At 48.2% G+C, this 27,917-nt stretch overlaps 1 protein-coding gene across 3 annotated transcripts; it reads right to left on the bottom strand.

Annotated features, from left to right (window-relative positions):
* Positions 1-135: 135 nt before the first annotated feature.
* On the bottom strand, positions 136-27,657 carry NLK (nemo like kinase). Of its 3 annotated transcripts, none has more exons than XM_065853086.2 (12): positions 27,518-27,657; positions 26,008-27,009; positions 11,647-11,776; positions 10,128-10,183; positions 6,808-6,914; positions 6,485-6,570; positions 5,699-5,908; positions 4,670-4,771; positions 3,862-3,948; positions 2,754-2,952; positions 2,351-2,444; positions 136-1,821 (listed from the first exon to the last, which is right to left on the bottom strand). In XM_065853086.2, exons 2-12 carry the CDS (start codon positions 26,463-26,465, stop codon positions 1,767-1,769), a joined length of 1,584 nt encoding a protein of 527 aa, XP_065709158.1. In that variant the 5' UTR covers positions 26,466-27,009; positions 27,518-27,657; the 3' UTR covers positions 136-1,766. The 3 variants fall into 3 exon arrangements, with proteins under 3 accessions (XP_065709158.1, XP_071672954.1, XP_065709159.1); XM_071816853.1 differs by lacking the exon at positions 27,518-27,657 and having other exon boundaries at positions 26,008-26,443; positions 26,577-27,292; XM_065853087.2 differs by lacking the exon at positions 27,518-27,657 and having other exon boundaries at positions 26,008-27,292.
* Positions 27,658-27,917: the final 260 nt, after the last annotated feature.

The following is a 27,917-nucleotide window of genomic DNA, read 5'->3' as shown; positions in this document are numbered from 1 at the left end:
AACCAAAGCCGTGCCCAAACCACGATGTTATAAAGTCTTTTTACTTGTATTCGTTTAGACAGCGCTTCATCAAGAGGTAACAGCTTGCTCTTAAACAACGGGGGGAGATCAGACGGGAAATAAAGATAACGCCGCTTCTTTTTCAAATGTCACATTTAATGTTTTCACCACTGTACTTCAAATCTACATTGTACAAAGTGACCAGCAAGTGTGCCACATAACTGACCAACCTCTGAGATTTTACCTTGCATACCAGTGTCTTCTGGGGCTCTTTAATTAAACACGATTCTCAATCAAGTGAATTGAAATGCTTCAGTTGGTTTATTCTCAGGAGCCTCATAAAAAACAAAGATATTGCACCATCTTTGTTCAGTTATTCAATGTTTGTCTCTTTCACAGCAAATAATTACTTCATTGAAGTTAAAACTTCCAAACATAACTTACTAATAGTCTCCAATTTCAGCTCAGATCACTCTTGTTGAAAATACTCTGCTAAATACAGATAACTTACAATAACTTTAACAGTTAATTGTCCATAGCAAACACCACGGTTTTCTCCAGACCAATGCTCAGATTTTCAGACCACCCTTCAGGATTCCTTTGTACAGGTGAAAAACAGTCTTGGATTTTCTAGTCGTTTTAAATACAAAAGTCGGAAGGGACATTCAAGTTTCAAGTCTCCACACTGAACTTAAAAAACAAAACTCATGTGGAGGTAAACAAAGCAAGTTGGATACTCCAGGAGGTAGAGCCTTCGGTTCGTGTTCCTATATACATATGCACAGAATTCAGTGTTCAACAGAAAGGGAATCAGCCCAAACGTAATCAGAGTTCTGTCCTACCGTGACATCTCAAGACTTCCACAGCTTTGCCTAACGACACAAACACAATTAACGCAATTCCCTAGGTGCTTTTTTTTTCCTTTTTCTTTTTCTCTCAACTGTCCAGTGCAGGAAAAGTTCTCACAAATCTCACAGACCTAGAATGTGCAAGCTAGTTCCTCTCTATACAGCAACGATGTCGGGATCTCTGAAATTAGCCCATAAACTGAATTATTTACACACATAGAAGATGCATGCTGGGGGTTTTATGTAAGAAAGAGCAGAAAAACTTCTAATAAAAATAGATTAAATATATATATATATTTATACTGGGTAAGGAAACAGAAGTTTAGTCTCTCCTAGTCACAAACTCATTCTCTCTACTCACAACATCTGATTTAGAACAGCACACATCACCACCACAGCTCTAGTGAGAAGCTATTTATAGGGCCTGACCACCGGGTGACGCGCGCTGCCCGTGGTCACCGTCACCCGACGGGACTTTGTCATTGGTCGCGGTCAAGTTTCCTGTGTTCCTTAGTTTTAGAAAACCCCAAATCTTCAGGAATGGCTCGGTATCAAAACGTACGTCTGGCTGTTGTACAACCCCACTTCCATAAAAAAAAGAAAGAAAAGTAAAGAGAACAAAGCTCCCCGAATTTGCTTGGATTCCGTTTGTCCTGCGCTGAGCCCTCGCAGCGGCACCACAGTTCAGAAAACACCTGCAGCTCTGGGGAAAACAGTTTCTTCTAAAAGCACAACCACTTTACAAGATTAAAAGTCTAGTACATTTCTAAATATTATTCATATTGTACAAGTAGTGGTTGTTAATTTAAAACTTCATTAGTAAAATTACAGTACAAGCATGATTAACCTCCAGAATTGCAAATCCCAGACTCCAGTGGAAAGCTACATTACATCTTCAGTAGTAAATTATCTTCCACGTTATTCCCAAACCAGCGGAGATGGCGGCATCTCAGAGGGTTGAGCAACCGTGGAACTAGAATGCGGGCGACACAAAAACCAGTGTTCATTTGCAGTCGCTAACAGACGAGAAAGTTAACGCTCGACCGGTGAGCAAACATCGCACGGAAAACAAAAAACCCCCCGGACCCAAAGCAAAGCAGCCCCGACCGACGCCTAACGGCACCGACAACGAGGGCTTTGCCGTCCTTCTGCTCATTGCCTTAACGGACCTTCACCTGTAAGTCATTCATTTTGGTGTCTGTACAGTGCGGCTCTACGATCAGGATTCAAATTGTCAATCTCTCCATTCTAGTCCTTAGTCTGACTTTTGTGCTTTTACGCAAAAATACTACTTGAAATTTCTGCACATTTTACTTCATTCTAGAACTCACTACAGTATTTCTAGAATTTGACCAGACATGTCCATAAGGTATTGTTGTGCAGAAATTATCTAGGGGCCTTTCCTAGTTTCAGAAACTTCAAACATAGAAACACTTTGGATGTGCGAATTCTGTACTACTAAGAAACGGGAACGAGTATCAGCTGTGATTACATACAGTTACCTAATAAAGCTCTTAAAAGCAGCAGACTGAGGGTTGATGCAGAGAGGCACTCTGTTTCCTTTCTGCTGTTCCAGAATGAACTGATGGATGATTTCTGTACGGGACAGAGCACAGGGTTCCGTTAACACTGCCGACATCGCCCAGGTGACTCCCCTGCCCGCCCCGTCCCGCGGGAGCAGAACGCGCCGGTCGGGAACCGAGAGGCTCTGTGCGGCAGCCGCACCGCGAGACTGACGGTGCCTCACCATTTACAGGCTACTCTGTTCTGCTAGTGAAAATAAATGGGTTTCAGTATCCACTATGGAAAATGACACAACAGGAACCACGAGCTGGGTCAGTGTAAGTGTAGATTGCACAGCCCACCCGCGCCCGCTGGGATAAACACAAAGGTGCATCTGCTCACCTTTAACCTGCCGAACAGAACTGAGGTTCTTCTCAAAAGTGTCATCAAATTTGGGATTGGTGATGGGTTCAAAATCACTCGTATAAACTCTTCCAGTCGATGTGGAGAAACAACATTTACACATACAGGTGTGGTATCGCAACCGCCCTTCGTCAAGATACGGGTGAGCTAAGGCATCCTTAGCAGATATTCTTTTGGACTGAACATTGCATTTAAAGAAAATAAACAGAAAAAAGAGTCAGGGTGTTTTCAGAAACAGTTTAAAGAACACTTACCAATTAACTCTAAATTGTTTTATAAACGCCTAACCATGTTAAAGGATTAGTTCAGCTCAGGAAGTGCTTCTGATCTGCAAACTGCCACCAGGGGGAAGGTTTGGCTTCAAAACGAGTCCATCGCTCAGGACCCTGACCTTCCTGTGCTCCAGCTCCTGACAGAAACGCTACCAATGTGACTCTTGGAAATGTATTTTTCAATAATTACTTTACCCTGATAACCTTAAAACTATGACTCCGACAATAAATCAAAGTAAGCCCGAATAATGTAATATTAGCAAATAAGAAATACGGCATTTTGTGGGTCCATACTCTGCAAAACATGTCAGTGTGTCCTTAAGTAGATATTTAAAATAAAACGCAAATTTAAGGATCGCTGATAACGTGTTCCAAAATCCCAAATCCACAGCAGCGATTTCTCCTTGGAAAAGGACCCTGCCACGGGACTGCGGATGCAGAAGGAATTTTTGGGTGTTGCAAGACCACGAACACCCACGTGTCTCTAATTAGAACTGCACCAACGTATCTGATGTTCTGCTACCTACACCTCGCCAGGAACAGAGCGTGATTCACAACACCCTCGCCTTTCTCACCCGTTGTGGCTTTCTTCAAAAGGCCACTCGATCCTAAATGCGAAACCCCCGTTCCAGGGGGAAATTAACTGACCAGTTCTAAGATGACACTTTCATGTCTTTTACAGACCCCGAAGTACGGACATGCAATGCAGAAGATAACCAGCTAAAGCAGTCCTTCTCTTAAAATATTAATTTAAGTGGTAGAGATCACAAACTGCTAAAACAAAATGATTAGAAATACTTTTAAATAATACTTACTGGGTCAAAGACCAACATTCTGCAAAGGAGATGAACTGCTTCATGTGTCGCTTGACTGGAAAGAGTGTATAGGACAGGGAGGGATGGCTGCAGGGGACACGGGAGAAAGCAAAGCACAGAGTTGTCCTGTCAGATCCATCGGCAAGAAAACCCGGGTCCAGCTTTACCCGAGTTACTGCGGACGGACGCTGTGGAACAGGGGACGCGCCACCCAACGCCTCCCAACACGAGTACGACCACGGTTTTCACACAGAGCAGCGAAATGTTTACCCCTTCACTCCTACTGCGCTCACCTACATCGATGAAAACAGCCTGCATGACAAAGTCATCACCAGCTTCTAACTTGGTTTTCTCTCCCTATTAATCTAATTAAGAAACTGGTAACTTTTAGCTATTTATAAACACCAAAATCTCCATTTTAAAGGATGAAAACCCACAAATTTACATTCAAACACGAAGCGTGCTTGGAGCTGCAAAGGGAGCAGCCCCGGCGAGGGCCGGCGCAGCCCCGGCGCACAGCGCAGCTCCCGCGGCAGGATGGTGACGTTGTCAGCACCCAACCGTCTGAACAGCAGTCTGAACAACTGCATCACCAACCCACGTGGCTGCGACACCACAACACCTCTGATGAATGGAACCCGGTTTGCAGGCAGCGACAGCCACGAGGTTAAACCTCCAACCAAAGAATCTGTGAGCACACGGGCGGCGAGGATCCCAGGACGCCCTGAAAGGTCCGCACAGAGCGGAGCCCGGCCTAGGGGCTGAGCTCGTGTCCTGCCCACACAAAGCGCGGCCGCGAGCCCCGTACCTGTTTGTGAGGACCCCTGAGGATGTGAGCCTTGGCGCCTTCGCAGGCCGTGCGCATGGCCTCCAGCGACGGCGTGCCCAGCAGGTCTGTGATCAGGTCCAGCTGCGGCACAACACACAGCGCAGCTCAGACACAGTTACCACGGCACATCCTTATGCTAACGTCAATTAGTGCAGGCATGAATCACAACCACTGCTTTACAGACAGTAAATTACAAATATTAACGTATACATTTAGTCCATAGCAAGCACAAACATTTGTAATTTCACTGGAAAAGCCCTAACAGAAGCTGATTTTCAAGTCTGGGAGCTTTGTTTGTTTACAGGTTTAGTAAAATATTTTACTGCAATTTAAAAGTCCATTTCACATCATTGAGAAATACCGCGACATTGCAGAGAAGCATTTTTATGTCGCCACATCTTGTTCCTTCCCTTCGAAGTATAAATGCATCCATCTCTAATATCCTGCTGCAGACATTATTTTTACCTACTGTACAAACAGCACTCCAAGATCAGAGATGTACGGCTATTCTATCAGCTCGCTCGCTGTTGGGATGGTGATGAAGTATTCTGGCGCATCTCATGTTTTTATACCTGGCCACAGTTACACAACTAAATACTCACTACTTTCTTACACACTTGGTCATTACTAAAATGGAGCAGTCTCAGCACTGCTATTAATTGGCAGTTCAAAGAGTTCAAGTGTCTTGACATAACATGTACTGTTAATACTTACTACTTTCCCATATTAGTTGTTAAAAACACCTGATCCTGGTTATATCACCTTTCCCTATGGCAATAAAATGCTACAGCAGGCGTTGGCACTGCAGCAGATCACACACAAAACGCACATTGCTAAAGCTAATGTTGATAACCACTGCTCTCCCCGCAGCGCTGCAAAGGGCCTGGTTATTCGCCTGCGTGTAAACCAAGCAACACAAAAGCAGGTTTGAGGTTCACAAGGCATCAGTGCGACTGACGGCACGAAATGATGCAGCAGAACAAAAGGCCAAGGGAGACGCGGTGATACCTGCTGGATGGGGCTCTGCGCCTGAAACAATATCCTTCGCCCAAGTAGCTCTGCAAAGATGCAGCCTACGGACCAGATGTCGATGGCGTTGCTGTAGTGCCGGCTGCCCATCAGGATTTCGGGAGCCCGGTAATACTGAGTGACAACTTCCTGAGTCATGTGGCGGGATTCGTCTAATTCTTCCACCCTGGCCAATCCAAAATCACAAATCTAAATTGAGAAGGCAAATAAGAAAATTAAAATAACCAAAACACTTAATGCGTTTCAAATAGGCAACCTTCTGGTGGCGAAGCAGGGAATTCCAAACGAGCATTTCAATCGGTCGGATAATCTGCTGTGACCGCATGAGCCACGGGAAGCGGCACAGGAAGAGGAATAGCTACTCCATCCCACATCCCGCTAGACTTCCTACGGCTTCACTTGAAATCACAGTACGGTTTTACAACTGCATTACAACACTGATCATCTAAAATGTTAAAAAGCTTTGCATTAAAGAAAGTATTGCCAACCTCTGCGTAGAGAATATTTAATCTCAAGCCAGATTTCAGTTGTTCACGATACGCCTCAATATCACAGAAAGGCTGAGGAGGGGGGAGAGGTGGGGATAGCACGGGAGGGGAAGCCGCCTGTTTCCTTTAGAACTGCTAAAGAATCTGTAGGATTTCTTTTCTTTTAAGATGACTGAGGCAAAGTGTTCACACGAAATGTTCTTGTTTCAAACAATAACGACTGATTTATAATGAACAGTGCATACACATGTACATTTTCAATAAAATTAAGTAGCACCTTAAGAACACAGTTGCTGTTCACAAGGAGGTTCCCTGGTTTAATGTCTCGATGTAAAATGCCAGCAGAATGTAGATATTTCAGACCTGAAATATTAAATGAAATTAAAATAAATACCTTTTTACCTTTTGGAAGAAGCTTAAGCCCCCACTCTTACAACTACAGCCATTGGTGCTTGCTGTTCACGCACAACATGAAACACAAAGAGTTTCCAAGGGAAACTTGGTCAAGATGAGGATGTCTCGAGAATAAACGTCAAGAAAGAGAAAGAAAGAACAGTGCTGCTACACAACTTTCATTAGATTTAAAAGAAGAAAAATTACCTCTTAAAATCTGGTAAAGAAAAACTTTGACATGATCCGAGCTGAGCGGCTGAGGAGAGACGATGATCTTATGGAGGTCACTCTGCATCAACTCGGTGACAACGTATCTTCAGATCTTAGTTAAGGGAAAAGCAGAACGTCCAGCACATAATCCCTCAAAACTCCCCCCAGCTCTGGTGAGTGGGAGCTCCGGTGAGTGGGAGCCCCGGTGAGTGGGAGCCCCAAGGGAGCCTGAGACAGCGCCTTCAGAGGCCGAGTCTCCAGAGTCTCACAGATGAAAACAAACCCGTCCATCTGCTCTCAGCACACCACACTAAATTAACTTTATAAATTAAACACTGCCAGCTTTTCGACCCAAACCACCCCAAACTAAAATTGCATTAATAAAGAATAAAAACAACCTTGCAGCACCATAACTTCTAGTCCTCTAATTTTGCTTTTCCTTTTGCAAATGCCCTCCTAAATATTTATACCAGCCTATTAAAATTTGGGTTTTACCTTATGCCTGCAACAAATCTTTACATCCCATTTTTAGAGCAAAATACACATCAAAAAAAGCAGAAGCATTACTCTGCACTTTATTCTGATAAGATTTTTGTTTTGCTACGCCACAAATCCTCCCAAATCTCAATCCCAAGCAGAATGTCTCCCAGATGTCTCCACTAGTTGCCATGCCAACTAAAGCAGCTTAAATTAAATGAGGGCCTGAAATGGCACCTGCACCACTCCAGGTCTGCGGCGCATTAAATAAAGCTCTCTTGACGGGGCTCAGAGGTGCCATTAACTCCAACAGCGGCGATCTGATTATTGTCTCTGGGTAATTTAATGAGGATCTCAAAACAAGAGCAAAAGCAGCACTTGCTTGGCGCTCCTGCCTTTACGAACGTGGCAGCTTCTTCACCAGCCAGTGACTTCATTCGGCCAGGACTGTAACCGTTTAGCAAAAACGAACCACAAAAATCCCATGGGATTTCAGTCAACTCTTCAAACAGGTACCTGCAGCTTCCCTTCCCTTCCCTTCCCTTCCCTTCCCTTCCCTTCCCTTCCCTTCCCTTCCCTTCCCTTCCCTTCCCTTCCCTTCCCTTCCCTTCCCTTCCCTTCCCTTCCCTTCCACCACGCTGGCCATGAGTGGTCACCGGAGCTGTAATACACAGCTAAGCTGAACGTTACACGCAGATCAAAATTGCTACTGACAGCAGTAATTAGTTAAGTAGCTGTATAAAATTAGAACTACAAATGTACCAATTTGCTTCAGAATAATTAGCAAGGCAAATGCATGGCACAGAACAACTTCACTGACTCTGTTGACTGGGAGACCTGCTGAGTGGGTAAATTTCACAAAATGACGGGCGGTTTGCAAAGGAATAAAGCACTCTGTGATGTGGTGGTGCCATCGTGACTCGGGTCCTCCTCTACCGAGTCTCTGCACACCTCAAAACTCGATTCTACAGCCCGTTTCTCTGGAAGAGGCCAGCACGCTGTGACCATCCCTATGTGACCTCCGCTGTGTGACCATCCCTATGTGACCACCGCTGTGTGACCACCTCTGTGTGACCATCCCTATGTGACCACCGCTGTGTGACCACCGCTGTGTGACCATCCCTATGTGACCTCCGCTGTGTGACCATCCCTATGTGACCACCGCTGTGTGACCATCCCTATGTGACCTCCGCTGTGTGACCATCCCTATGTGACCTCCACTGTGTGACCATCCCTATGTGACCACCGCTGTGTGACCATCCCTATGTGACCACCGCTGTGTGACCATCCCTATGTGACCTCCACTGTGTGACCACCCCTATGTGACCACCGCTGTGTGACCACCGCTGTGTGACCATCCCTATGTGACCTCCACTGTGTGACCACCCCTATGTGACCACCGCTGTGTGACCACCCCTATGTGACCACCGCTGTGTGACCATCCCTATGTGACCTCCACTGTGTGACCACCCCTATGTGACCACCGCTGTGTGACCACCGCTGTGTGACCATCCCTATGTGACCTCCACTGTGTGACCACCCCTATGTGACCACCGCTGTGTGACCACCCCTATGTGACCACTGCTGTGTGACCACCCCTATGTGACCACCGCTGTGTGACCATCATCTTTAGGAACTGTACTAGTGGGTCAATTAAAGAAGTTCACAACGTCCCCCAAATACAGAATATAGTTACCTGATTTTCTCAAGACCTAACCTGAAGTAAGCTCTCCTTATTCCCCAGTACGCAGAAACACATGCAATTAAAAATGTGTATATAAACTGAAACACCTACTCATTCATTCTTCTAATTAATTGCACTTGACTGCAATTAATTCAAAAGAAATCAGAAAGAAGATGATCGAAAGCAAAGAGTCTCCTATTGCCAATACCGGAGTCAAGAAATTAAAAGAAATTAAAAAAAAAAAAACCACAACAAAAAAACCCAATAAAACCCCCCAGCCCTATAAAACACTAGTGAGAATGACTTAGAACCAGTCAACCATGAAGAAATCTAACATTTCTGGGTTTACATTCAAAACTTGGCCGTAGCTGAGCTCATCAAAACAAGCTCATCCCATTTAACTACTCTTGACCACACGATTAGAGGGAAGGAGTGATCCTTAACCTAGATCTGACTTGTTCTGAAATGAGGGCATTGAACTGGTACAAATGACCAAAATCCACTTTCTGAAGACTATTTATATGCTGTTCACATGAAATAAATACCAAGGCAAAATTTAAGAGCTTTATCTTAACATTGATACGAAAAAGCCCTGGTGTAGTGTACTGAGATTTTCAACCAATGAAGTTGTTTGTCAGTCAGTAAATCACGCTGTACTTTGGTTAAAATCCCTTCAAGATATAAATAGATCAAACCATATTTCACAAAGTTCAGTTTACCTAAAAATAAAGAATAACAACTTTGCACCCATTAGCTGTTTTGTGAAGTGGGTCATAGAGAAAAGCAGTAATTAAACCCCAACGTTCCGCAGTCCAAGCACGGCAGCGAGCCGGGGCACCGGGAACTCGGTGGCTGGGTTAGTGTTCAGAACAACGCTTGGGGAACCGGCGTCTGGGGAACGGTGTCTGGGGCGAACACCGCGACCCCTGCCGGCTCTGCCGTGTCCACCGCGCCACGCTCCCTCCCGCACGCTGCTCCCCCAGCCGTGACCGCCACTGAAAGCTCTTGGTGGGGGATTCACTTCTCTGACTGCCCACATACGGGCTCAAGGTTTCCGTAGTTCTGTTCCATAGATTCCACCAACTACCTGCAGGTTCTAAGCTAATGAAAATCACACCTACCTCAATTAAGATGCTCTATTTTATATTTAGGATACATTTCTTCAAAATAGTCGATGTGTGGAGGCTGGAGTATGTCGAGGGCAGAGAGTACCTAGAAACACCACAGAGGATCAAGGCCTGTCTGTCACACAAACCCAGCTCCCTTCAGACAGCGGGGCTGCACGTCCCCGCACAGCTGGCTGCGCTCTGTCCCGCACAGCTGGCTGCACCCTGTCCCGCACAGCTGGCTGCACGTCCCCCCACAGCTGGCTGCACCCTGTCCCGCACAGCTGGCTGCACCCTGTCCCGCACAGCTGGCTGCATGTCCCTGCACAGCTGGCTGCGCCCTGTCCCGCACAGCTGGCTGTGCTATGTCCCGCACAGCTGGGTGCACGTCCCCGCACAGCTGGCTGCGCTCTGTCCCGCACAGCTGGCTGCTCCCTGTCCCGCACAGCTGGCTGCTCCCTGTCCCGCACAGCTGGCTGCTCCCTGTCCCGCACAGCTGGCTGCTCCCTGTCCCGCACAGACAGACGGACACGGCCTCCCGAGACCGTGAATTTCATAGCCCCAGGTCACATATTCTGTATACTCAGGGCCTCTCTTTTTTTAATTAGAGAAACTTTTTCCATCTGTTCAAGTACTAGCTTAAAAGCGTACATTTATCTACCCAATTAACATTGGTTTACTGCAAATATATATATTACCATAAAATATTTGAAAGAAGTAATTCTAGTAAAGAAACACAAAAGCAAAAGATTTTCCACTTCGCTCTGCCTTCCATCTTTCAGAGTCTGTGATACCCTGCCGGGAAACACCAACCCCTACGCTGCTCACGTTCCCAATCGGAAGCTCAGCTCTGCACAAAGCAAGAGGTTGAAAAGCAGCAGCACACAATTCGCTTCCTTCCCACAGGAAAAAATACATCTTGGCTCAACCTCCGAGCGCTTACAGAGATGCTTTTATTCGATGTTATAGTTCTCCATAAACTCTTCTCTGCACCGAAGGGCCTGGTGAGGAGCAGCTTAGGGCCGGGCACACAGGACCGAGCTCTGCACGGACGGTCGGGCCCACGCAGACACAACCGCGGGGGCCGGTTCAGACCGTTTTCTCCGTGTTTTAACCCGACCAGCTGACGGCAGCGAGAGCACTGGGAGCGCTGGCACAGCCGCTCTGCCGGGGACTGAGGGAGCGGGGAACTCCGGAGGGGACGGGGAGATGGAGCAGGAAACAGCTCGGGAGCAAAAGCGTCTCCAGCTGGCACAGCCCTGTGCACACTGACTGTTATGTGAAGCCGAAAACAAGCACAGGCAGAAATGTACTACCTGTCTATTTGCAAACATTTTGGAAGGGGGTTTATGAATATCCTTAGATTCTTGATAATTTCATTTTTAGAGTGTTTGCAACACTACTGTCTGAGTTTCCAGGAAATCTGATAACCACAAAATCAGAGAGCTTTATAAGCATTTCAGATAATCTATAACTTAAAAGAAAAAACCCCAAAACTCCTGTTATAGACAGCTCCATTTTACAATCAGCTTTTATCAAACACTTGAAAATTACTTTCAATTTACTTACATTGTCATGCTTAAAAAAACACAACATCTTCAACTCCCGGAAGACCCTTTTACAAGAGACCAGATTTTGGAAGACGTTGGGCATCTTTTTGAGTGCAACTCTCTTTCCATCTCGCGGATCTGTTACTGACCTGCGGAATAAAAGATTCAGAACATCACATACGATTGTTAGACAACTCTTCCGAGTCAGAAAAGAGTAGTTTAGAGTTCTTTGATTGTTCTCAAATCAGACAGTGAGTCAAAACAACACAAAGACACTTGTAGGGAAAGAAGCACGAAGCAAAGGGCATCACGGCCTGTACTGGAGTCCACAGTGACGGCCACGGTTGCTGAGCAGGGCACGCGCAGCCCAGCCCGGGGTGCTCAGCGCCGGCACACGGGGACACCGGTGCACACGGGGACACGCACTGGGACACACACAGGGACACCAGCACACAGCCTGGAGCTCAGTGAGAGCAACACCTCGAGCCGAGGAGCAGACCTGAGCACAAACATCTCCGTCACCTCCCAAAAAAGACCGGAGCAAGAGGAAAACGTTCTCTCGGTTACACAGATTTGATTTTGTCAGGTGTACTGCTTTCTTCTGCCTCTCCTAAAGAGGCAAAAATGTAATAATCCCATTCTGAGAGAACGCTGGCCAGTGTAAGACTCTTAACTGATCCATCACTAAATCACTTCACACCTGGAGATGCAACAGGACACGGTATCCAAGTTTCCACCAACGTAGCGCAGGGATGACACCTGCCTTTCTCCCGCAGAGCTTATGGGATGCAGGGATAGTACTTCAGAAATGATAAGGTGCTTTGCACATATTTTAATTTAAAGTAATTAGATTCTGAAAATAGAATTTTATAATGAGAACCATGAAACTAGAGCAAGGAGATCATGGTGCCTCGATTCCCAATCACTGTTTCTAAGGTGAGACTTCTCAAACCTCGCTACAAAACAGGGTTTCTAGATCTTCAGTTGTTAGGAAACCTCCATTTTTTCCTGCATATTTGTATCGGGATGCCCAAGATAACTTTCCTCTCGTGCAATGCTGTAACCACATCAGCAGCTCCATGCAGCCAGGTACCCTGATGACTACGTTTGTCTGTAGGAACCACACGCACGGCAGATTTTCAGCTGTGTTCAGGTCTCGCTGTTGCAGCAGCACCAACAAATGGCACTGGTTTTAAAGCAGTTTGCGAAGCAGAACCTGCGGCAGCGGGCCGGGCCGCCCTGCGGGAGAGGAGCAAACGCCCAGCGGGGGAATCACCTCTGGTGCTCGAGGACTGGGGCACGGGTTCTCCTCCCACAACAAACATCCCGGAGGCTGCACGTTTTACAGTGCAACACAGCTTCGGGAACCTACGCTCGAGACTTTTTGGAGTTATTTTCAATAGTCACCTTTTAACCATATTTGCCTTTAGAAACCTCCTATCTGCCTTTTTCCAAATCTTGTAAGTATAACTATTATTCCAGCAACTGACAAGAAAAATGTGATAATACCTATTATCAGATGGACCATAAAACACATGGTTTCGAAGTTTGCATTGTGTCGTGTTAACGTTTTAAGGTGAAACTCCCAAAGCAGCATTTCTTGTCATTATTCACGCAGAGCCCAGTCCTGCCGGGGCCGGTACCAATCTCGCTCTAACGAAGGTGAACAGCAGCGCAGCGATTTCACGCTGTGTTGAGTCTGTTCTCTGCGAACCGGGGCAGCAGCCGCTTTGGTTCAGCGCAAACAGCAGCCGAGCAGAGGTAAGTGCCGAGGTCCGTACACAGCAATGCTGTTATTAACGTGTCCCTGCTGCTGGAGCCTGGCTGGGCTGACCCCCGGGTCTGCATTAGGGGTATCCCGTCTGTACACAGTAATGCTGTTATTAATGTAACCTGGCTGGGCTGACCCCCGGTTCTGCATTAGGGGTATCCCGTCCGTACACAGCAATGCTGTTATTAACAGTTATTAACACATCCCTGAGCTGGAACCTGGCTGGGCTGAACCCCGGTTCTGTATTAGGGGTATCCCGTCTGTACACAGCAATGCTGTTATTAATGTAACCTGGCTGGGCTGACCCCCAGTTCTGCATTAGGGGTACCCTCTACTCTTTCCCCATAGCTGAACAATTTCACTCTGCTCCTCATCCTCAGCCTGAGAGCCTCCCAGCACCACTGGCAGCTCAGTGCAAGGGGCAGCACAAAACCGACCAACTCACAAAGATCAGAAACGTCAGGACTGGATTCCAGAGAACAGAAAAAGGAAACAAAGAAAGAAAAAAGCCTCTCTGAAAAGCGGGTATTTACAGCATCCAATAAAGATGCTGAAAACGTTGCTTTGTGTTTGTGTACAGCACCTGCTTTGATAGCAGGAAAAGAGTTATTTATAGCAATTCGCTATCAGGTCACATATCCCCGAGAGAAACTAGGAAAGCACCAAGATCTCTGAGGAGCTCATTGAGGGAACAAGTGGAACGGCAGCTCTGCCTCCTGCTGCCCCAGAGCCGCCGGCTCCCGCTGCGCTCGGCCCGGGGGAGCCATGGGCCGGCGGTCACACCAGAGGCCGCGGTGACAGCAGCGCGCACGGCACCGCTGCAGAGTCCACAGTGCTTCACCTCCCAGCCATCAGCTGCGGTGAAGAGACAAGAGACCAGGACTTGAACCAAAAATAACCACCCAAAAAAAGTTAATAAATTTAACTTGGAGAGGGGAAAAAATATCAAGGAGTATCTAGTTTGGCTTCAGTTGTGCCTCTAAGAATTATGTGATTCCAGATGTTTCCATGAGGACACCCAATCACTTAAGATTCTTTATGATAACATATAAACCACGGCAAAACGCTGCTTCTAGTGCTCTTAGACCACGGCACACGTTTCGCTTCCACAGCAGCTCCACGTCCTTCGTCCCAGGCCCCAGGCTGCAGCAGCGCTTTGGCTCCTGGCTGGTGGCCCTGGTGGCCAGTGCCCCCCTTGGCACTCACACCCCGCCTACACCATCGCCAGATAAATATATACCTCGTTATATTTCGGAACTACATAAAAAGTTTTAAAAGAGTCTGACATAAACCATGTCCCAAAAAAAGTTACTTTACAAAAACTGTAGCTTCTATTGACCTTGCAGGCTAATCACTCCAGAAATAATAAATTTAAAGAGCAAGAGAACTACAGAAAGGATTAACGCCACAATCCAGACGCCTCGTTAAAATGTTTCCAAAGACAAGCCTTATCTCAAAGAGTCCTTGCAGGCATTCGGCCTTTCCAGCTCCGCATTGGAGGTCTCCACCGACTCTGACGGCAAACTCGCAGGTGCAGAGCAGCCCACAGTGACCTCTTCTGCCTGAGCGTGGCCGGGGCACACACTGTTCTGCAGTTTCAACTGGGAGAAAAGCAAGTGTGTGACCACTCCATGGCAATCATTACACAGACACAAGATAAGGGAAGAATGTTCTCGGGGTGCTGTGGGAAACTGCTGATGGAGTTTGTTCTGAGAGAGATGTGAACTGTCCCTTATGTTTGTACAAAATACATACAAATTTACCTCAGCACTTATCAGAAGGGGGGATTTAATAGGATTACTTTCCAGGTTTTTCTCATTAGTCAGCGAACTTCCTTCCTCGGTTGCCTGCCTGTCTCCAGAAGGCCTCACCCTAAGGCACAGGGCAGCCTGGTCCCACCAGCGCTTCAGCTGCTCACCCAGCGCATTTGATATACGCTTCTAAACAAATAGCGCAACTTGTATTTGGGGGCATGCGATACCCAATATGCCGCTTCTTCAGGACACAGTACTGCAATAAACCCATAACACCGCAGTTTAAAATCAAACTACTGAGGTTAATAGGTAAAAGAGTTCTGCTTTTGCCTGGCAAATGTTAGAGACACTTCATACTCTTATAATCACAATCAATCATATCTTGGCATATCTCAAAATACATCTGAGCATGGGATGAAATAAAACATCCTCTAGAGAAGTTCACAGACCCAAAAGACTCCCAGGACCGAAGGGAACGGGCAGGGAGAGGCCGTGCAGTTACAAGGCCTGGTCTCACACAGTTTACACAGAGGAGCAGGCGACCGTGTCCAGGGCACCTGCTCTCTGCAGAATCACTGACGGGCAAGGAGCCCCACTAGAACACGACAAACACCCATCACCAGCACTTAACGGCCGACTGGGTACAGACAGGAGAGGTGAGGAAAGCATGCACACTGTGAAACCATTAATAAAACATTTAATAATAGATTTTTTACTGAAGAATGAAAAGGAAATGTATACACATGTACTGAATTTTCAAGCAAAGCAGTTGCTTTAACAATTCTACTACAATAGGCACCCAAATCCAAGCGAGACAGGCTCGAGATGAGGATCCTCACAAACACGGCCGTTTCCCCAGGCCCAGAGCGCAGAGTTCACCCTCCCCAGCGGGCCCTGCCCGCCAGCGGTGCTGCCACCAACGCCCATGAAACACATCTGGGAGCTTTGTGACCATTGCGAAGGGCAGCTCAAGGGTCCCAGTGCCAGCTCAGGTGCTCCCGGGCACCGCGCGGGCAGCGCTCGCTGAGCAAACCGCTGTGCTGGCACCGCCGCCCAGGAACGGGGACGAAGGGGCTGAGACAAAGGGGAGGCCAGACTGCTCTTACTAACAGTGACAGCTTCACGTGTGCCAAATGGGATGTGAGTCAGTCCCGCTGGCTCCGTGCGGTCTGTCAGGACAGGATAGGTGGCGTTAATCTCTCGAAGGGCTCTTAGACACCACAGGAATGGCTGCTCTCGCCCACCACGAACGGCACAGGACCCGCTCCAACGGAGCCTGGCACACAGATAACCAACCAAAGCTTGCTCATTTGAGGACCCTCATTTCTCTAACTTTACATGAACTTTTTCTCCCCGTGTGCCAAGTCTGAATTGAGAGCCGGAGCTGTACGTTACAGACCGTGTTAATTCCTGTCCCCTCGCCGGGACAAACGGAGCGGTGGCTAATGGAGCGGTGTCACTGAAGGGAGCTGGGTTCTGTGTTTGTTGGATTCTTCACAACAAGAGAGTTCCAGCACACACACTCCTGCAATTAGCATGGTATTATAATGTGTTTTACCCTCTGGCTGTACACGCATTGTTCAGGAGATGCAAAAGCTGATACAATCTTGCCCAAAGCAGATACTCACAATCATTTCAGCTCTAACTTTTAAAGGAAAAGCCACACCAGGTGAGTTAGGAGGAGGAAAACTGACACAGCGCACCGTGCACTCCAAACGCCCGCACAGAAGTCGCTCCAAAGAGCCGGGTCTCTCAACGCAGACCGCGACAGGCGCTCTCAGAGGGACGGGATTCACCCCGAAAGAAACGGCTGGACACGGGCTGGCAGGTTTAGCGCACAGGCGGGTCTGAGGAATACGGGGGTTTTCCCTTCACGAGCAAGGGTTAACGACCTGCTCCTCCGCGCTGCACAGCCCGCATGGGGCTGGCTCAGCGCTGCGCAGCCCGCTCCGCACCATGCGCCGCTCTGCACCATGCGCCTCCTTCACCGGTGCCTTCCCAGCGCACCCAGCACGTGCGCCATCGCCACCTCTTTAAAAATCAGAGCTAAATCAAAACTGCAGCAAACCTGTCTCCTTCAACAAAAATTGATCCAGAGTATCTTACTTAAAAGAAATGATAGAAAATTAAATGGATACTGTTACGGTTAATATATTTTAAAATGTTTAATTTGTCTTCCTTCATGGAAGCTTAAAATTGAAACTGTTTTCCAAATCAAGTTTATTTCCCCATTTACACAAAATTTTCTGGCTATGCTTGAGACCTTTATATTTACTTCTCGACTGCCTATAAAAACCACAACCAGAGTAAGTTATTACACTACACGACACGTTTATCTGGATATATTTTTTAATTCCATAAAAGTGATCATGGGATTCAAAGGGCAATTCCACAGATACTAAGGTATGAGGGCCAGACTAAAGCAGACAGGTAAGCAGCACCTGTGAATTACGCGCTGCTGAGGGCGATACGAGACGCGCGACACGCCGTCCTGTCTGCCACGGGCAGCACGTGCGGCCAGCGCAGCTTCTCACCTTGTCGGCCATTCTGTGGGACATCGCTCGCATTGCTCCCCACGTGACTGAAACACTGGAAAATCCGCAAAATCTAGTTTTTTCTGGTAAAAGCAAGTGGATTTTTTTAAGTTCTCCGTCTTTTAGATGAGCTCCAAATGAGTGAGCAGTAGCATAAAACACCATCGGGTGACGCGCCCACGACAGAGATCAGAGAAAAAGCCACAAGTAGGTCAAGGCTGGTCCCGATTCTGTCACCATTCTCCTACTTCTCTTCAGCTGCTTCAGAAAACAACACACAAGGCCAAGCTCCAGCACACGGCCGCTGTTCTCCCCAGCAGGCGCAGGGACAGCGCGGGCCAGCCTGGCGGCCCCGCTCAGCATCAGTGCCCTGCTGGCAGAATCAGTGCGAGACCTTATGCTGACTTTTCAAACAGGCTCAGAAAAGCACCTTGATACCTTGAGCTGTCTGTAATAACTTAGAAAACAAATCAAAGGTACTTCCCACTTCATAACTGAAAAGTGCTGTTGGTTAAGGTGTTGCATACTACTCCTTCTCCCCTGAATTAAACCAAGTGACCTATGCTAGAATTTTCTAAAGACTACATCTGTTTGCCTGCCAGCACGGCCTGTGCCGCTCCGCTCTCTGTTTGACAACGACGCCTGCGGCCACGAGGGCCGATCGGCGCTGCCACCGTGTCCCCAGACGTGCCCTGGGACGCTCTCTGGGCCACGCGAGACCAGCAGAGAGGGCTAAGAAAAGAAATAACAGAAGATCGTTTATCCAAGTACATATTCTACAAAATTATCCTGCTGTAACCATTCTGGTGTTGTATCCAACACCATAAACAGCATAAAAGTTCTACTCACACACGTATGTTTCCAAGCCCTTACAGAAAACCGCCACATCAGGAAATTAAAGAGTGGCACTACTAGGACACACCAATCTTGCTACAGCCTCCTGATTAAAGCCGGAACTCTTACTGAGCACTTTTAAACACTCTGTGTGGCCGAGTTCCACAGTCAGCCACGCGTGAGTCAATGCCAAGGCTGACACGGGCCCACTGGTGTCCTCTACAACACAGGACCAACGTTAGACGTGTCAGAGCGCCCGTCCTGCTCCCCGGGCATTTCGGAGCTGGCGCCAGGGAGCCCTGCACTGCTCCCACCCTGACGCCAGTGACTCCGGTCACCGCGGCCATGGGCACTACAGCCACGTCACCTCCACACGCTCCCTGCTGCTGTGAGAATTTCCACCCTCACAGGTAACCGAAGGCAGCCGGGCTGGCACCAGTCCCAGCTGCGCCTTGGAAAACTGGAACTATAGCTTGTTTACGGAAAGTGATTATATAATTGTAAATACCTGGTACTAAGCAACAGAGAACAGAGTCATTGATCACAGTCATTAAATAATCTATTACAGAAAGTTAAAGTGGACTTCAGCTATTAAGTAAATACCGAGCATACTACACACTCGCATTGCAGAAACAAAACCCAAACATTTTCAGATAGATTACTCCCGTAATAATATTTATAACTTAATCTTTAATCAAGTGTTTACTGTTAGATTCGAAAGGTTAGAGAGGAAACTGCAGTAACTGAGCCAAGCTTCTTTCTATTGAATTCTTTTGAACAGAAATAAACGGGTTTTCAGTAAACCCCAGAAGCCGCTCTGAGCACAGACCCTGCCTTTTACCTTGCTTCTCATATTCCAGAAGGATTTAAAGATCTAAATTGCCCCGTATCGTCTTGTTCTCTGTTCCAAGGACTTTCATTTTCAACTAATTCAAAGTAGCCAGTTCTATTCTCAAGAAATCTCCAGAGTCTGGGAACATGCACAGAAATTCTACTAACAGACATCTAAACACAGCAAAGGTATCACCAACAAAGGTGGGAAAAGCCCCGCCAAAACACAGTTCACTCTCTGTCTCAGTAGGAGTTCTATCTGGATCAGTTAGAACAGCCCTGTAGCACCTCCTTGGTTCCAGGCAGTGCGGAACATTGGTTCAGCACACCTTAGGTGAGCGCTGTGCGAGAACGGAAGCGTCGGCAGGAGCCGTGGGCACCGCAGTGTCCCTGGGTGTCCCTGGGTGCCCCTGGGTGCCCCCAACCCACCTGTGAACCCATGAAAAGCTGCAGCCCAGCCGCACGCTCCACCCGACCACATTCACCCAGATCGTGGCATTCCCTGTGTGCCACTGCCATCTTCCAAAACAGAGAGGGGAACACTTCTCACATCCTGTGTAAAACGAGGACTCGACTGCTCCGTTGCAGCTCCTCTTCCGAAGAAAGCACAGGCTCGCTGTGCTCCAGTCACCAGCACCGCCGCACGGAACCCCCGGGAGCTGCGTCCCCCGGGTGCACAGCACCCAGTAGTAGAGCCACTGCTCCCTGTGTGCTTACAAACAACTCAGACAAACAGGACTTCAAAAACCAACCCTCGAATACACAACAGATGGGTCTACTTACATACAGGAGCCTACAGCAATAATTTCACGTAGAATACAATATTACTGCCCCAAAGATCTCCCTCCATCATAAAACTCATTCATCTCTGCTCAGTTTTGCAGCCTAAGCCAGCTTCGCAGTTATCTTATTTTCTAACAATTTACAGTTCTTTGTGGATTTTTTTCATGTGCCATTTTAAAAACCACTACAAATTATATTATCAAATAAACACGAATTCAGTTTAGCTCTACACAACCTTGAGCGAGTTTTTCTCATAGGAAAAGCTGAACGTTACGTATTCCAGACTAGAAGGCAGAACTTTCCAGAGGATTAAAGATACATGAGACCCAGATACAACCATTACAAGCCATCAAAACCCACTTCAAACGCATCCCAAAGGCCTCCTTCTACTTCACCTGCCCAAAGCTATTTCCAGCCCCAATCCCATGGTCCCCGGGAAATGCAGCAGCCTCATCCAACACACACAGCGCGTGTGCGTGCTCACACCTGCACCCACGGGCACACACCAAAGGCACTGCCGGGCCTGGACTGGTGACATCTACAATGTAAACTCTCTTAAGAGAAGCTGAAAGAGTATGGGGGGGGAGAGGGGAAAAGAATATCTGAAATATGTCTTCTAAAAGCTCAGCATTAGGTGGCACGGCCAGGCACAGCTGTTCGCTGTCATACAGAGACAACGCAGGTGTCCCCGTGCACTTGTACCTGGACACAAGCAACCTGTGTCTGAAGGGACCTGGGAAACGTGACCCTGGCGCAATTCACAGTGAACTGATGTATCCAAAACGGTCCTCGCCCAACCTGGAGAAAAGTGTGTTACACACATTCCTTCCCTCTTGCATCATCTTCCAAGACAATAACCAGCAATCCGGTCCATTACTTAGATAGAATTTCACTTAATTCCCAACCCCTAATGTAAATGCAGGGAGTTACTATATCCATTTCATTTAACTCAGCACATTTGGGGAACAGTCATTTAAATGTTAACAGAATTTTTCTTTTCATGAAATTTGGAAAAAAAAACAACTTAAACATAAAAGCTTTGCAAAATTTCCCATAGAAAAAACCTGCATAATGTCATTGTTCTACTGTATTTCTTCACAAACAGAATCCAATTTAGATAAAGCAATCCTTTAAAAATTACTGGCATAGCTGTTAAAGATAATCACCTGCAGATCCTTAAACTGTGATGTAAGAGTGAAACACAATACGCCCTCTGCTCCGTAGGGTCCCCATTGCCAGAACCGCCTCTGGTGCCCCAGGCAGCTCACGGTTTCCTCCAAGAAATAACCGGATAAAAACGACTTAGCCCGGTGCTTAGGAAATTACTGCCTGTCTGCATCAGACACGCCAGACAACAGGAAAACTCGCTGAGGAACAACAGGGACGGCGGAACAGGGAGGAATGCGGGGTGGCTGCGGCCCCTGGCCCGACCGGGCCCACGGGAGGGGACCAGACCCCCTGGAACCGGGACGGTGTTGAACAAAACGTCACCCTGAGCAGCCAGGAAACTCCAACAGCGTTTCTGTCACAGCTTCTGACGGAAAGGGTTTGCAAACGGTCACCCATCTGACATTAACACATCCAACATTAACACAGGACATCATCTCAGTGTCCACGTACCGTCTTCCACTAACAGGTGAGGTTTGAGGGACCGGAAAAAGATTATGATACAAACACCTTCAGCTTTGGAAAAAATCTCTCATGCCAAAGGGCTTCAAAAGTTCCGTAAAACAAATTTTCATCATTCATCTTTTCTAAACTTTTCATCACTACCAGACCGGACTTTTGCATTATTATTTGCATTAACTATGCAAAACATCATTGCGGTTCACAGCAATTTCAGACATCAGAAGGGGAACTTATCCTGCAGTTATTCACACTTTTTTTAAGTTGTAACATCTTCTTTTCCTAATATACACTCTAGTAATTTTGTCCAAAACAAATTATCTGTATTGCATACTTGCTCAGCATGGCACCTTCCTGTAAAGTAAGATTATCGGTTTATCCTAGAAACGTCTCTCCTGCTGCAGCACTTACTATCAGGTTAGTGATAAAACCCTCTTGAAATAGTTTCAGGGTTCAGGCAACAATCAATGGCATCAAATATTCTCTCAATTTTTATTTAGGAATGACTTTAGTGATTTCAGGCCTTTGAAGGCGAGGAATGAGGAAGAGATTTAGGATAAACTATTTCTCCCTTTCAAAGCTATGGGAGCCTGTACGTGACGTCCTACCCAACATCGACAGCCAGGCTGCTGGGAGCCTTACACTGCTGTTTGACTTCCTGAGTGAAGAGTATTAGGAGCAAATACATTAAAAACTATGCCGCAATTTAAAATTGCGTAAATCAGGACTGGTTTTTGTAATCATATACTTTTTTCTATGATAAAAGTAATAAAACAGATTTCTTGATTTCACAATCTTTGATGAAGAACAATAACTTTTCAAAAGCAGAGACGCATATAAGACAAATACAATCCCCACACACCTTTCAGAGCCTCAGTTTGTCACCCATTATAAGATATCCCGACCAACGAGGCATTTCCACAGAATCCCGGCTGCAGCATTAACAGCTCAGACCGGCCCCAGGAGCGATCCCTCCGGCTCCAGCTCCGTGGGCCCCGAGTCCTGCAGGGCACGGCCCGAGCGGCTCTCGCAGAGGGGTCCATGCGCCCCCTCACACCAACGCCAGGGGCCTGGGCAGGCTCATCGGACAGCTTTTTATTATTATTATTGTTATTATTTTGAGGAATCCCAGCAGATGGCAGTAGCACGTCTCCCCAGCAAAGCAGGGAGCAGTTCTGCAAAGGACAGCTCCTTATTCTTAGAACGTGCACAAGACTTCCAAAAATCACACTGACGATTCCGAACCCAGGGCACAGAGTTTGCTGCTGAAACTAACATCTGCAGTTTTTTTCCCAGCCCTTTAAGAATGTGTTAACCATGAATACTTAGGAGCAAATGGCTTTGTTTGCAGCGGATTAGGGACACAACTTGCCTGGTGGCGATCTGCCACACCAGAGCTCATTGAGGCAAATCTGCAGAGCTGGGGGAGGTACCTGCTCATCTTCTCCTGCTCCAGCAGCTCCCGCCTTGTCCCAGTTCAGAAACACCGAGCTCCGGCACTGCATTAATAGACAGACCTTTACCGTAGAGCACAATGAAAACAGATTAATACAGCAATTTAATGCTGATTGTTCAAGAGATTCTCTTCTACCTTGCCAGTTTGGCCTAAGTTCACTTTAAAACCCGTGTGCACCACAGGAGCTAAGGGGCCAAGGCCAGCTGATGCGAGGCCCAGCGGCGAGCGGCTGGGCAAGGCAGCGGCCGCGTGCGCAAACCCAGCAGCGCCAGCCCGCGGGAGCTCATCCTGGAAATGCTGGAGCACGATGCTGCGGCTCTTGGTGAGGGAAACACTCCAGCAGCACATTAGCTACCCCAAAACACCATAAAGTACCAGACAAATGAGCTAATGACAAATGCTAATTCCACTGCCAAGTCAAAATCTCTCCGTGAGCTAACGGGAAACTCAATACCACACATTACTGATTGCTTATTAGCCCAACCCCACCGCAGGGTAAGTCGTGTCTTTGTAGACAATGCCATGACACATCTGAGTCGCAAGATGAAAGACGACTTCTTCAAACGCTCCAACTGTCTGTAAAACAACATCCATTCCCCTCAGAAGCACACAGATGAACTTTCCAGCTATCTGCCAGCGCCAATACGTGCTCAGGAGGAGAGATAAGCAACAGAATCCTTACTGAAAATTAGCTCAGGCCTTACAATGCTGAAACTCTCCGTTGCACTTGTACCAAAGTATACATTTTTCACACCTAAGTCAACTTAAACTATAAATATCCAGACCAACATTTCTGTTCAGCTGCATTATCTCACACGGCTAAAATTAAATTACGCAGGCATTCTTTCACCTTTTGACTGAAATCCAAAGTGCAGTTTAGTTGTTGCTTACAGACTCTTCACTCGCAGAGCTCCGTATGAAATGCCAAAGCCCGACAGTGGCCACCGAGTTGAAACCCACGTGAGCAAGAGGAACTGAATTCAAGCGGCCGCACTGCGCGCAGCCTCGCAGCTTCACCAGGCGACCTGACCTCCGAGCTTCTGCTTCTACTTAACACCCTCCCTCTCTGCCTTTCTTTAAGCTGTTGTTATCTTGAAGCCAATGCTGCAGTGACAACTTCGCCAGCCCAGTCCCACCGGGGCAGCTGCGTGGTCGGGGTCTGGGTGGCCACTGCTCCACAGCTCTACCAGTGCTGGCCAAGAACAGACCTTTCTTTCTACACTTCTTTCCTTCCCCTCAGCATTTTTCATGATATTATATTTAAATATGCAAGCCTGACCTTTTATTCTACTGAATATTACAACAGCAGATCTCTCTCTGCACCTTATTATTTTGCAAATAAAACTAAGAAAATAAAGACCCAGGAAATAAACACATGTAAACAAAATGCTTGTAGAAACGATAACAAGGTCTGACCTTACATAACAATCCAAATTTAAGGAAGCTTGCAACAATTAAGTTAAAAAAAAATGTCCACACTTTGTCAAAAAAATATATCAACAAATGGAAATAATGTTTAGATAATTTTTTACAGCAGATTTCTTGTAGGTTTTCAGTCCTTCACACCCACTTTTTGCCCTGTACCACAGCAGGAACACAGCAGCCTAACCGCACAACAGCACCCCTCCGACTTTGAAAACTCAGCATTTAAATTAACTCCCCAGGCCTTCTGAATTCAGGGACACCGGATCGACCGTAACATTAACCCACGCCTGGCTCAGGCAGCTCGCTCAGCCTTCTTAGAAATCATGATTCTATTCCAGAGACGGCTCTGGTTCCGAGTGACCGGCTGCAGGGCTGGGACGGAGCCATCCCGTGCCTGGTTCTGAGGCCTGTCCTGCACAGCCTGCAACCCCCCGACTCCTAGCTCAGTAAAGTTAAAGTATGGACAGTACTTAAAGCGAAACTCCTTAAGCACCACAGCAGGTCTTGTCAGCTAAACGCCGTGGAAAGTTCTGCAGGGACACAACGCAGTTGCACACTTCAAACTTTGCGTTTGCGACGCAGGAAGTGTGCTGCAACACGCTCCCGAAAACACCGCCGGGGCAGCTCGCGCGTTTCTAATGAACATTTCAGGACACAGCAAACTGACAACCCTTTATTAAAAAAACAAAACACAAAACTCATGCCAGCTTTGCTTCAGCGATCCTGAAGGGCAATAATTATGTACATTATGTTTAGGTGGTCACAAAAGGTATTAGAAGAGATTATGCTCCACTGACAGAATCCTCTGAAATAGCGGCTGGGGGAATAAAAGGGCTGCAGGCAGCACTACAGCGAGACAGAAAATCGCATTTACATTTATGAGAGGAGAGCAAAGTTCAGATATGCTGTTTCAGGCAGCGCACAGCATTCTACCGCAGGTCAAACAGCCTCCCAGACAAAGATCTTGACAGGTGACTGAAGACGGAAGACATTTTCATACGCTTTTAATTTTTAACTCTCGAGTCAGGTCAAAACACATATTCTAATGCTCATTTGTTAATCTGAAACTTTAGGAAGCATAGCTTAGCGCACTCTAATAAAATGCGCAGAAGGTACACAAGCACACTGCGTTTGTCTTAAGAGACTGCTGTGTGGCCTGGTAGCCAGAGCTTGCTCGTCACCGCTCTAAACTCATTCTGCCAACAACACCCAGCGAAGCCAACTTTCTAAGAACAGAGAAGAACCAGCAAAAAAAAAGAAGCAGTAAGCAGTTTTCTTGTATTCTGATTCAAATGACAAAACCAAGAATGAATTATGATCTGGTAAAAAATGGAAAAAATCGGTTCAGTTTTTGTCCTTTACTCACCAGACAACACCAAAGGCTCCGTATCCAATAGGTCTGTCCGGCTCAATGTCCAGCTGCTGCTGTGGATGTTGTGAGTGCTGATGATGGTGCGCTTTGACCGCAGCAGCTGCTGCGGCTTGTACCTGAGCTGGGGCCGCCGCAGCTGGTCCAGGGGCCTGACCCGGTGCCGGTGATGGGAAATACGGCTGCTGCTGCCCTGGGTTCAGCATCGCCGCCGCCGCGGCCGCCGCTGCCGCGGCCGCAGCTGCCGAAGAGGCGTGCTGCTGTACGGGATGGACCGCGGCCGCAGAGCCGGGATGCAGGTGATGCTGAGGGTGGTGGTGGTGATGGAGGTGAGGAGGAGGGAGGTGAGGAAGGTGGTGGTGATGGTGGTGGTGGTGACCTGCTGCTGCCGCAGACGTACCGCCATTGTAAGCCGCCATCATTTTTGCGTTGGCTGTTGTGCCACAAAGAGACATTCAAAAAAATGCCCTTCGATTGGATAACAACTGGGTCAAGCTGTCATTTGACCATAAAAATGAAATCTGCTACACTTTAAAAGAAGTTGGGTTTCATCACACGCGGCCCACCTTTAAAAACATGGAGCTCAACTGGCCTTATCTCTTCACGAAGTCAAACAATTTGGAGACTCTCTTCATGTGTGCGTGAGTGCGCGAACCCTCTTCCCCCACGAGTCCAGCTGTTGTTGGCTACTGAAACTCCATCCTTGGGCAACTGGCTTGGGTTTGGTTTGGTTTTTTTCTTCACTTTTTTTTTTTAATATAAAGAAGAACTAGAGCGATCAATCCCCCTTCCCTCCAGAAGGAGGATTTGGAGTCTCTCCCCCGGAACACCCTGAGTGCACGGAGCAGCCTACCCCTGCCATTCCCACATCCTCTCCATGTATCTCCTGGAGCCTCCCTGAGCGCCCAGGCACCTCCTACATCGCTCCCTCCTGCCAGGCACCTGCTCCCTCAAACGCAGCAAAAACAACTCGGGACTTTGCAACTTTTCCTTGAAGGCCTGAAACACACACAAGCACCCAGAGAAAGTGAAGGGGACGGAAGGAGTGAGGGGAGGAGGGCAAGGAGAAGGGGGGGAGGGCGGGCGGGGGGGTGAAAAGAAGCTAAAAATAGATGGCGGAAGAAAAAAGGCCGGGGAAGGGAAGGAAAGAACGGAGGGACGAGAGGGAGAGCGGGCGAGGGGAAAAAATGGGAGCGGGGAAAGTGACAAATGAATGACAGGGAAGAGCGCGGGGCCGGGATAAAGAGGGGCGAGGGGGAGCGGGCGGCGGGGCGGCGGGGGCGCCCTGACAGCCCGGCCGGCGGCGGCAGCGCTCCGCGGGGGGCGCCGGCGGCTGCAGCCCCCGCGCCGGCGGGGCGGGGAGGGCCCGGGGCCGCGGGGGGAGGGGGTCTCGCTGCGTGCGTGCGGCAGGCAGAGGTGGGGGCCGGCGGGCTCAGGGCCCCGCCGCGCAGCGCCGCTCCGCCCCCCGGCCGCCGCCGCCTCGGCCGCCCGACCCGCCGCCACTCACCTCCTCACGGAGCCCGCGCGGAGCGCACAGCGGGCACGCGCACCGGCCTGCCCTCCCCCCGCCGCCCCCCCTGCCCCATGCGGGGCGCGCGCCCGACACCCGCCCGCAGCCAATCGGACCCGGCCCACCAGGCTCCGCGAGAGCCGGCCCCACCCAATCACCGAGCGGGACCCAGCTCGGCCGGCCCATAGGACTCGGCCGCTGCGGAGACTCCCTGGCTCAGTCCCGCCCCCTTGACCCCCGCCGCCCAATCACCGCGCGCCTCCGCGCCCAGAGCCAGCGAGACCCCGCGAGATTCCCTCACCTCACACAACCCTCACCTCGGGTGGCCCCGCCTTCTTCACCTTTCCTGCCAATCACATGGTGCCGCTCCAGCCTACTGGCCAATTGACTTTCCTTA

The sequence above is a fragment of the Patagioenas fasciata genome, chromosome 19 (assembly GCF_037038585.1).
Source record: "Patagioenas fasciata isolate bPatFas1 chromosome 19, bPatFas1.hap1, whole genome shotgun sequence".
In the NCBI taxonomy this organism is placed as follows: domain Eukaryota; kingdom Metazoa; phylum Chordata; class Aves; order Columbiformes; family Columbidae; genus Patagioenas; species Patagioenas fasciata.
The sequence above is the reverse complement of the archived record's forward strand: the minus strand, read 5'-3'. Positions and strand labels throughout refer to the sequence as shown.

What these genes read in the sequence shown, in the direction of transcription:
- NLK (XM_065853086.2), bottom strand. Translation starts at nt 26,465, where the DNA reads ATGTCTCTTTGTGGCACAACAGCCAACGCAAAAATGATGGCGGCTTAC. An exon ending in GGAGCCTTTGGTGTTGTCTG is followed by an intron (nt 11,777 to 26,007) that starts GTGAGTAAAGGA and finishes TTTATTCCGCAG; the next exon opens with GTCAGTAACAGATCCGCGAG. An exon ending in CGCAGAGCCCCATCCAGCAG is followed by an intron (nt 4,772 to 5,698) that starts GTATCACCGCGT and finishes GTTGTGCCGCAG; the next exon opens with CTGGACCTGATCACAGACCT.